The sequence below is a fragment of the Ochotona curzoniae genome, unplaced genomic scaffold, assembly GCF_017591425.1.
Source record: "Ochotona curzoniae isolate NIBS_2020 unplaced genomic scaffold, NIBS_Ocur_1.0 contig_1014, whole genome shotgun sequence".
Classification (NCBI taxonomy): Eukaryota; Metazoa; Chordata; class Mammalia; order Lagomorpha; family Ochotonidae; genus Ochotona; species Ochotona curzoniae.
The window spans coordinates 48914044-48925002 of NW_024464920.1; the positions used below are offsets into that span (position 1 = coordinate 48914044).

General features: G+C 59.9%; 1 protein-coding gene across 1 annotated transcript; it reads right to left on the reverse strand.

Annotated features, from left to right (window-relative positions):
• Nucleotides 1-587: 587 nt before the first annotated feature.
• TOB2 (transducer of ERBB2, 2) lies at nucleotides 588-8757 on the reverse strand. The gene is made up of 2 exons (XM_040986736.1): nucleotides 8303-8757; nucleotides 588-4216 (listed from the first exon to the last, which is right to left on the reverse strand). Exon 2 carries the CDS (start codon nucleotides 4118-4120, stop codon nucleotides 3101-3103), a length of 1020 nt encoding a protein of 339 aa, XP_040842670.1. The 5' UTR covers nucleotides 4121-4216; nucleotides 8303-8757; the 3' UTR covers nucleotides 588-3100.
• Nucleotides 8758-10959: the final 2202 nt, after the last annotated feature.

Genomic DNA, 10959 nt, shown 5'->3' on the forward strand with positions numbered 1-10959 from the left:
CCTGGCAGCTCCACTTCCCATCCAGCTCCCTGCTTGTGGCCTGGGAAAGCAGTTGAGGATGGCCCAAGGCCATGGGACCCTGCACCTACGTGGGAAACCTGGAAGAAGTTCCTGGCTCCTGGCTTCAGATTGGCACAGCATTGGCCGCTGTGGTCACTTGGGGAGTGAATCTTCGGACAGAAGATCTTCCTGTCTCTCCTCCTCTCTATATATGACTTTGCAAAAAAAAAAAAAAAAAAAGAGAGAGAGAGAGAGAGAATAACTGTTTGCTGGTTCACTTCCCCAGATGGCTTTAATGGCCAGGGTGGGCAAGGCCAAAGCCAGGAGCTGCCAGGAGCTTCCTTTGGGTCTCCCAGGAAGAGGGCATGGACTCAGGTACCGTGAGCCGGGTGCTAGATTGGAGGTAGAGCAAACAGGACAGAGAAATACTCCAACACAGGATGCCAGCACCACAGGTTACGGCCTAACCTACTACACCACAGCATCTCCCCATCAGTTCTTGCAGCTTACAGTGTTGGGGCATCCTCTTCCTGTCCACCCCAAAAGGGACCCCCTAAATCAAAATAAGCCCAAAGACAGATAAGAGCTATTATATATCATGCTTTTAATACAAACTTAAAAAAATCTGGAACAATATAAACTGTACAGATTTGATCAATCTTTAGTTTTTAAACTAAATCTCTACACACACAAATGTCCCATTCCAAAATATTGCACAACATTCTGAATACAAAACACTTGATTGTATTCCTCCTTCACTAAAAGAAAAAAAGTCTGCTGCCCCCCACTCCTCCCACCTCTGGTCCCTGTCCACTCGCCTGCATCCCTCAGCCCCCACCCTGGGCCCCGTCCACTCGCCTGTGTGTCCCCCAGCCCACACCTTGGGAGAAGACAAGAGAGTCGACAGCCCCTAACTCCCTGTGGTGAGAAAAAAAATAGTCTGGAGTGAGTTTGCATTCTTTAGCTAGCCCACCTCCTTATCTATTCCTGGGAAGGAGGGACGGACAGAGGTTGGGGAAAGGGGAGAAAAAGATTTTATTCTTTTTTTTTATTTATTTAAAGTTTTTTTTTTCCTGAAAAAATATTGGTTTCTCTCCTCTTTTTAAGAAAAAATCTTGAACAGAAAAAATTACGTTTCTTACATTAGAAATATACATATATTATATATACCTCTTACAGTTTACAAATGTAGCAAATCATTCGATACAAACAGACACCAAAAAATGTAAAAAATAAAAAAAAAACTTTTCCTATGAAACCAGGTAAATTAGTGCAGATTTTTGTTTTCTTAAAAAAAAAAAAAAAAAAAAACTGAAGCAAAAATATCTAGATTTGAGACAAGACAGACTGGGCCAGGCTAGCAGCCCAGCACCAGAGTCAGGCTCCTGAACATGCAGCCATCTTCAGATTCCAGGACCCAAACGGGCTGGTCTCCCCGCCTCCCCTTGTGGCGAGAACGGAGCAGGCCTGGGGGTGGGTGGCACCCGTGGGTGCCAGTCTAGGTGGGAGAGGAGAGGAAGGGGATAAGGCAGCAGCCAGTCTTTCCCGGGAGGCCATGTGCCTGTGCCCGTCAGTGTGTGAGCTTACCTCAGGGGACACAGAGGCCCAGACAGGCTGGCTCCTGAGAAGTTGCAGGTGACACATGGTGCAGGACTGGGCAGCCAGGGCATCGCCCTGCTGGGGGAGGTAGAGCTGGTGGCCACTGCAGGAAGGGGAGGCTGGCAGTGCCTGTCTGGGCTCAATCTATTTGGAGCAGTGCTCACCTGGTGTCCCTAGGAGCATGCAGCAGGGCGTGTGCTAAGTGTCCCATGTGCTGGGGTTGGGGCTCCCAGATGGTCCCCTGGGGCTGGCGAAGCCACCCTCCCCTGGTAGAGGCAGCGAGCGAGCACTGCTGGGGTGCCCAGGGACCGCTCTTGTAGCATCACGGTCCAGTGGAACTGGCTCAGGGTGGTGAGACACTCCCAGGCTGGTGGGGGCTCAAGGGCAGCAGACGTCGCAATGCAAGGTCTGGGATCCCCAACATGGGCACATGCCCATCTCCTGGCCGCCTACTCTCATGGCAGGGGCCTCAGCGGAGCAGCCCCCAGCCGAGCAGGGGCCTGAGGTCACACCACAGGAGAACTGGAGTCCAGGGCCCACCTGCAGGCATTGTGCCTGGGCATTCCCTCTGCTCTGCAGAACTAACTTTTGGTCAAAACTAAAGTGCAGATTCCTCAGCAGCTCGGGAGCCTGCTCCTGCCACAGCTGGCCCCTGGGGATGGTACAGGCTCGGCTGAGGCTGCCCTCCAGGCCTGAAGCCTCCCAACCCCTCAGGAACCAGCACTTGCTCTGATCCAAAACCACACCAACAGGGAAGGCTTCTCGTTGTTTGGAATCCTGGAGAGCAAGCCATAGTAAGTACACACACACACACACACACACACACACCCTCACCTCTCTATCTTTGGCCGCAGGCCCAGAAGCGGCTGCTGCCTGAGGGTGAGGCTGGGCGCTCGGCACCAGGAGGCCCCAGCCTGGCGGGGGCAGCAGGGCCACAGAGATGAAAGAATTCAAGGAGGCTGAGGCTCTAACCTCCCTGCAGTCCCAGGTTAACTCCCGAGAAGGGATCAGCTGGCCCCAGCTGCGGCTGCGAGGGTCTGAGGGCTGGGGTCTGAGCTGCCTGTGGGAGGACTTGGAGAGAGGCCAGCTGGGGACAGAGGAAGGGCCGTGGGCAGAGAGGGGTCAGGCCCGCCGCGGCTCCTCCTCCCTGTGAGCCTGGATGCACTGGGCTGGAGGAGGGCGAGGGAGCAGTTCTCCCCTGGCCACGCTTAGCACAGGGACCGGTAATTAAAGATGGCATCCAGAGCACTACATGGAAAAGGAAAATACAAACCCCAAACCAAGCTCATAAAGCGAGGCAGGCAGGACCGCAGGCGGGTGGGAAGCCAGGACCCAGGGGAACCCCTCACGCCCCACGCCCGGACTCTGTCTCCTCTAGAGGTGAGAGGGAGCAGATTAGAAATCTTTTTGTATATTTTTCTTTTCCTCTTTTTTTTGGCCTTTCCTTTTCTTGCCCTTCTCCCTGGTCTGGGGTTCCTGGGCCCTGAGCGGGAGTCGGGGATCAGTTGGCCAGCACAACAGGCTGGAAGGGCTGGCTCGGGTACTGCATGGTATTCAGGTTGTAGCTGAGGCCTTCCACGAAGGGGGTCTTCTCCAGGAAGAGGCTGTTGGTGCCCCCGCCAAACACCTGAGCCACATCAAAGCTGCTGCTGTGGCAGGGGCCGGCCCCACCGCTGCCCTGGGCCTCGGCCCCGCCCAGGAAGAGGCCAGCTGCCACACCGCTGCCGCTGCCACCACTGTACACGAACTCCTTGGCATTGGGAGAGAGCTGGGACTGAGGGGCTGGGCCGGCCGTGATGAAGTTCAGTGAATGCACGGACAGAGACAAGCCCTTCTGCTTCAGCAGGCTGCTGGTGGGCGAGCGGGCGGGGCGAGGCGGCGGCTGCGGGGGCTGCTGGCCACTGGCCCCACCACCTGTCCCACCCCCCGCGGCCCCACCCCCCTTCTTCATCTTGGTGGAGCCGAATTTGGTAGCAGCAAAGGAGGCAGTGGTGAAGGTGATGGGTTGGGCAGAGCGGGGAATGAAGGTGGGGCTGGGTGACTGGCCGAAGGACGGCGACGGCGAGCTGGCCAGGGAGCTGTCCTGGCTGCCAATGGGCACGAACACCTGAGCATCGGGGTTGAAGCTGCTCTTGCTCTCCTTGTCCAGTTCTGGGGCACCACTGCACTCACTGTCGTCCAGGTATAGCACCTTCACGCTCCCCTTCTCCCCGATCTGATAGGACACCTCGAAAGGGTCGATCCAGACACTCAGCTCCTCGGGCACGTTGGCCCGCACGTCCTCCACCGCGAGACCACTGCGTTTGGCAGCCAGCTCCACCACAGGGTCCACCACCTCCCCAATGTGGACGCAGCGGAAGCCGGAGCCCCTCAGCGGTTTGTCGGGGTACCAGTGGCCTTCATACTTCCGTCTCAAAAGCCGCTCAAGCTCCTCCCCGAACAGGTCAGCCCGGCGACGCGGCAGCTTGTTGTACAGGTAGGAGATGATGAAGTTCAAGGCCACCTTGATCTCCAGCTGCATGGTCCCCTCGCAGCAGACAGTGAGCTCAGGGCACTCGCACAGGCCACAGGCAGGGACACAGGACAGCAGGTGGGCTGAGGTGGGCTCTGGCTAGCTCTGGAAAAGGAGAAAGGGCAGGCGCATGGTAAGGTGGCTTGTAGAAAGATGGCCGTGACAAAGGGCAGATGGCAAGGCGCCCACTCTGGATGACATGGCCCGCCTGGGGCAGGGGGAGCAGTGCCACCATGGGGCTGCACACAAGTGACATTCTTCCAAGTCTCAGGCATGCAACTGCACCCTAAAGCTCAAGGATGTAAAGTGCCTCGTGATGCACTTGACAGTGGGAAAGCACTCGATAATGTTAGCTATCACTTCACTTTGAATTCTAAAGAAATTATGGGGTGGGGGCTGTGGTTCCTGCTATCCTTGAGTCATCAGGTGTTGTTGCAAGAATGACTCCCCAAAACCCAAGCCCATGGATTAGCTGGAGAAGGAGGGAAGGCTCTCACTGCCGCTGCAATGTCTCTGTGGAATCGTGGCCCCAAACTGTCACAGACCGAGCTGTGTGCATACATCCTTAAATGGAGTGAGATGCAGGTCAGCGGGCAGGAAGGAGCCCGGCCAACCCCAGCGGGCGCCTGGACGCCAGGCACGTCCATCTGCCACCCCCGGCCCCAAGGACGTGCATGTTCTCCGGCTCAGATAGCTCTGTAGGAACCATTTCAGAACTCCATGGGTATTTCCCACACAGCCTCCAAGGGTGCTAACAGGTGCATGATCCCCCAGGAAAAAAGCAAGATGGGTCGCACTGAGAGATGGGGTGGCCCTCGGGAAGAGGCTGGCATGGCTCTGGCATGCCCGGCGGGAATCTCTGAGGCTTCTGGCAAAGGTGAGGGTGTCAATGGTGTCAGGTGACAAGGACATATGGAGGAAGAAATTTTCCATCACCCTGAAGCCTCCAGCTGGAGGCTGTCATCACTGTGCCTCCCACCTGTCTCCAGCAGCCCATCAGAGTGGCAGAGTGTCTGGAAATCCCTGGAGAGAGGGCAGCCCAACAGTAACAAGCTGACAGTTACTCTGGGATTCTCTCCCAGCCCACCTGGGAGCCAGAAGTCAGGGGCAGGAAGAGGATGGCTGAGGCCTTGGGGCCTGGGGTCAGGGATCCTAACCTGTTTCCCAGGGGCAGCTCCTGCTGGGGAAAAACTCACGGGGAAAGGGCCCCTGGGGCCGTCTCTCTGGGCAGGGCCGCACCAACACTGGGACCTGCCTGAGCGAGGGCCTCAAAGTGCTACTAGAACCCCTCCGGGGCGGGCCAGCACAACACGCCTCCAGACAGTGAGCCTGGCTTGCAGACCAGACACAGCACGCCCTGTAATTTTCAGGCCTGGGCCTGTGGCTCCTGGGAACACTGGCAGGACTGAACCCTGAAAACAGGCTTCCAGAGAGGCTGGACGTGGGAAGGCACAGTGGGTCTACCTGGGGCAGTGCACAGCTGCGGCCAACCCCTCGTCACCTGCTCAGGTCCCAGGGGAGTTGGCACAGCTCTTCCCCAAGGAGCAGACAGCCAGGGAACTCTGGAAACTCAGGAACCACGCTTGCCCCCTCACCCTGCCCCAAACACAGACTTTCCTCCAAATGTCTGCCCATGACCAAGAATCCTCAAATCCAGGGCCCCTCTCAGGCCCACAAAGATGGAAGAAAAAATGTTCAACAAGGGGAGGGCCTCGTGCAGGAGACTGGGTCACCTGCCAGGGTGGCATTCAGAAGGGTCACGGCACCTCACTTGGGGTGTCCAACTTGGGAGACTGAAGCCCCTCAAGGCAGGGTTCCAGTGCCCCAAGTCAACCTGCAGTTCAAAGAGCCGGGTTTCCAACAGGCAAAGCTCCCTGACGTGACCATACGGCTTCTCCCTTGGCCACAGCTCAGACTCCACCTGGGATAATCCACCCTACCCAAGGGCGCCTCACTACCATGACCTCCCTTCCGGGCAAACAGCCCCTGCACAGGTCACTCATCTCCAAATGGGGGCATTCCCCATACTGGTCAATCACTGGGCAGCAAACCTCCGACCCCAAAATGCCCTGAACCGCCGCCATCAGCCCTGCCCCACCAAGTCTTGTCTGCTGTGGATGCCACTCGCGGCGTGTTCCCTCCTGCACCTCAGCGATGCCACCACCTGGGCCAGACAGCTCCCAGGAACGCCAGGTGGCCAGAGGGAGGACTTGTGCCCGCTCACCAGACTCCATGTCCAACTTCGGCTCAGGGAGACTACCGCGTGATGCTCAACGCTCCAGGGACAAACGAGTCTCTTCACTGGGACGCTAAGGGCAGAGCTTAGCTATAGACGTTCATGGATGTGTGGTAAGGTTAGAGAGCCGGGCTGGGAGGAGCTATACTCAACAAAAGCCACTGCCAGGCTTGGTAAGCCACTGCATACACTCTTTCCCAAACTCTGTGCAGGAAGGCAGCACCAAGGCCTTCCCTCTGTCCATCTGTGAAAGGGCTGCAAATGAAACTGCAAATGAAACTTTTCTCCAACTTCACCAATACTCTCTTACAATAGATTACCCCGGACCCAGATCTGCGGTACTGACTGCTGACGTGGGTTACAAGTGAGTGGTGGGAAGCACTTGGGCGAGGGGGACTCGGGGTGAACCTCCCACAAGGGCTGTGCTCAGGAGTTAGGGAGCAGCAGGGGTGAGGGCAGCTGCAGGCCCCAAACCTGTAAACACACCGGCTTCGAGTACAAGTCTCTCTCCTAACAGATCTCTTTCTAGGGCACCCTGGCTTCCCCAGAAGCCAGGAAGACAACCCACACACAGAGGCGGGGAGGGTGGCAGCCGAGAGCGCTCTGCACTCTGGGAACGGTAGTCCACAGGCGCCCCCAGCCCAGGTCGAAGCTAGTGACCCACTTTCTTTGCACACTACATTTCCCAGGACACTTTGCAAGGCCCCCCCCACACCGAACACGCATGCCCAGCGAAGAAATCTGGCTGGAGCGTTGGGTAGCCGCGGAAAAGTTTCCGATGCACATGCGCACTGTGGCCGATGGGCCTCCCCCCCCACCCCCCATCGCCTAATTTCCTATAAATCCTACCCACCCGGTCTCCTCCCCGTCTCTACCACCATGTTCATGTCTGGGCTGTGAGAGGCTGAACTTTTCCCCTTTTCCCTATACTGCCGAATCAGGGGTCTGCTTTTTTTTTCTTTTTCCTGGATGAAGAGGTGTGAGCCCGGCCCCTTAATCTGCCTTTCAAGGGCTGGGGGCTGGGAAGGAGGGTCTCTCTGAGGTGACGGGGAGGATGGTGGATTCAGAGAGCCCTTCTGACTTGAGGCCTAGCGGACTGGCCTCCAGGAACCCCTCTGCCAGGCGGGCGGAGTCACGCCGGGCTCTCCCCTCTTCCCCTGGGCACAGAGAGGCCCAAGCCGCCCTTCACTCCTAATCGGGTCTCTGAAACCGAAGGGGCTCTGGGTGCCAGCCCCCCACTGCAGGCCAGCCCCCCAACAGGCTAACGCTCCCTCCTCTTCCTCCCACGCGTTCCCCAGCGCCGAGGAGAGGGGCGCGGGGTAGGCAGGAGGTGGTTTCCAACTGGGCGTCCCCACGTAGGGGTTCAAGGGCCCAGGGGTGCGCTCCCGGGGCTGACCCTCCTGGCTTGCGGCTCCCCAGAGTTTCCGTCAAGGGCACCATCCCTGCCCTGGAGTTGGGGCGTAGGGCCTTGTCTGCCTTTGGGGTACCCCCACCCAGTTTCTCTTTGCTATACTGAAAGACCTCACGCTTCAAGGGTGGATTCTGGTTCCGGTGGCCCAACTGGCAGCCCCAGCGGCCAGAGGCGGCTGTCCGTCCCCTCAGTGCCATGGGTGCCCCATTCAGCACCCTCGGACCCGGGAACACAGCAAGGCCTGCATCCCCCTCCCTCCTCTTCTGTAGGGAACGGCAGGTGGCACTCCGGAAGATGGGAGAAAAGAGCTGGGGAGATGCTGGGGAAGTGAGGAAACGCGCCCCCATTCCCCAGGGGCCTCCACTGAAGTGGGAGAGGAGGCAGCTCTCAGGGACCCGAGGGTGGGAGCCGGTGTGAGGCTGAGGGGAGCACAGGCGCCTGGGGTGGGGGTCCTGGCCAAGCCGGGCAGGGGCCGACGGCAACGTGGGGCGCCCAGCTGGGCAGATTGGGGTCCCGCACGCCCCCCACCCACTCCCTCACTCACTCGGGCTTCGCCGGCAGCGGGGCGGCCGCTCCCTCCAGGGTGGTCCTGAGCGCGGGGCGGCGGTCCTTCCTGAGTGTCCGCTGGGTCCGGGAGCAGATGTGTCCTTGTCCTTATCGTCGTTGCGGTTCTTTTTTTTTTTTTTTTTTTTGCGGGGCGGGCGGCGGGGGACGAGGCGAAGGAGGAAGTGTGTGTGGGGAGGACTAAGATTGTTAATAATAATTCTTTGAGCTTTCCTTGGGGGTCGGGCTCGGCGGTGGCGCGGGGAGGAGGGACGGAGGGCCGGCCGGCGGCAGCGAAGGCGCGGGAGGGACGGAGGAGGACGGCTCCGGGAGGTGGCCGACGCGCGGTCCTGCCCTTCCGGCCCCGCGCGTCACCCGAGCCGCTGGGCTGGTCTCAGCCGACGAGCCGCACCTTCCCGCGCCCCGGCCCGAAGTGAGCAAAGTCAATGAAAAGTTTCACCCTTAGCAACCCCGCGCACGGATCCGGCTTCCCCACCCCTGCGTGCTGCGTCCCTCCGTCCTGCGGGGCGGGGCCCGGCGCCAGGCCGGGACTACTTCCTCGCCCACCCCGCGTGCGAGGCGCGCGTGGGCGGCTCGGCGTGGACACGGGGGCGTGGGCACGGGCGCTGACCCCGACCCCGTCCCCGCGCCGGCCTGGCCCCCACACGCGCACCCTAGGCCTGGCCTGTCACGGCGCAGAGCCCCTCACCACGCATGCTTGGCGTGCACAGCGTCTGTCCAGGTAGACAGGGCACGACTGGCACCCCTCGGCGGGTTAGAGAGATGGACATCGCAGGGAGGGGGGCGGACGGACGCCCCGTGCAAGCTGCAGCCCCGCACCTGCCGCTGCACCTGCTGACCGTGCTCCAGTCCGCCCTAGGACAGCTGGCACAGGCCGAGTGGCCCCGAGGCGCTCGCGCCGCCCAGTTTCGGTCTCTCGCGGCGGGTGGAGGAGCCACGAACTCTGGAAAGGTCTCTTGGATCTGAGTTCGGAGTTGCCGGGGTGTATGTGTTGGGGAGCGGGGAAGGTTGAAAGGAGGACGGTGGTGCAGGGAGGTCACTACGGGGCTGGGGGTGCTTAGAGCTGGAGAGACCTGGGCAGTGCTCCTCGATCCTCCTTCCACGCGCCCCGGCCCCTCTGCCGGCTCCCCCATTTTAGAGGCACAAGCCAGAGACACATTTATTCACGTGACAGCCCGATCGCTGCGGGTGGCGCCTGACTGTGCGAGGGCCTCTCGGGCGGCCCCGAACCCTGAACTGGGCGCCACGCCTAGGTTCTGGTCACGCACAACCTCTTTGTGACTGTGCGGGTGCGAGGTTGGGGTACGGGGCACTGTGCCAGGGTGAGGTCACAGGCGGGGGCTGTCCTGCCAGATGGCGAGGCCCTGGACCCCGGGAGGCTTTTTATGCGTGGAACCTTCTCCCTCGCTCCCTCCTCCAGGGCTCCACCTGTCCTTTCCGCCGTCTTTTCTGATAGTTCCAGTCCCGCAGCAGTCGCGCAACCCACTTGGGGTGGCGAGACTCGAAAGTTTCCAGCTAAGATCAGTTTGCACTTTTTCGGTTGCTTTTTTTGCGGGGGGGAAGGAATGGGGGCGCGCGGACGGGAGCGTGACCACGTCCATGCGCTGACACCAACGCCGGGGTTGCTGGGTCCACTCCTCCGCAGCCGGAGCGTTCCCCTTCCCCCACACCCCGCGTCCCAGCCCCACGGCACCTCCAGGGACTACTTGCCTCGTGCGTCAGCGAGTGGCAGCGCGTCACACACACGCCCCGCTCCACTCCCCCCACCACACACACCCCAGAGGGGAGGCTCGGCCCAACACCCCAGGGTCCCCCAGCGCCGTAAGCTAAAAATACACCCTGCCTGTTAGCAACAGCCTTCCCATTGGCCGGAGCGCGGGGAGGGGCAGCGTCTGATTGGGCTTTGGGTCCCCACCGCGCGGACGGAGCACCCTGGAGCGTGCGTCTGCGCAGTGGGGCATGGCAAGGGTTGCCGGTGCTTGTAGTCGTCGGTGGAAGCCGAAAGGCTCACGTCCCAGTCGTGCCTCCTACCGTGTAGTTTCACTGCAGGCTACCGATCCTTTTGCACCCCGCCCCCCGCAAACGTCAGTGTCCCCATGTCCCACACAGAGACCGCGTCGGGGCTCGAATATGACCCTGCAAAGCCTGGCCCAGACAATGTGCTATTCTTAGCTTTCCTCATAACTCCTGGTCGAGGGTGCGTTTCTTAGTTGGGAAAGCAGGGTATAGGGCGAGGCTGAACTGTGCCCGGCTGTCCCAGGTGGCTCAGGAGGGAGGCGTGGGGTACCGGAGTGCAGGGCCTGGAGTGATGGCGCACACCCTCCTGGGAGGAAGGAGGGCTGTGTCTGCCTGTGTACCTAGACCTTACCGGGAAAACACCAGCGCTGAGGAATATTGTAAAGACAAAAAACCCAACCTCCTTGGCAGCCTGGGGCTCTGCTTCGAGAGTGGGAAAAAGATCAGAAGGGAGGGGAGGAGAGTCATCAAACGAACGCCCTTCTTAGGAATGGCAGGAGGCTCACAGCGTTGACTTCATCTCGGGGCTGGGTTGTCAGCTGCCCTCCCACCCAGGCATCCCTGAGTTTCCTCCTGCTTTGGACAATCATATGTTGAAAGGTAGACACCTTGTACTCTGAG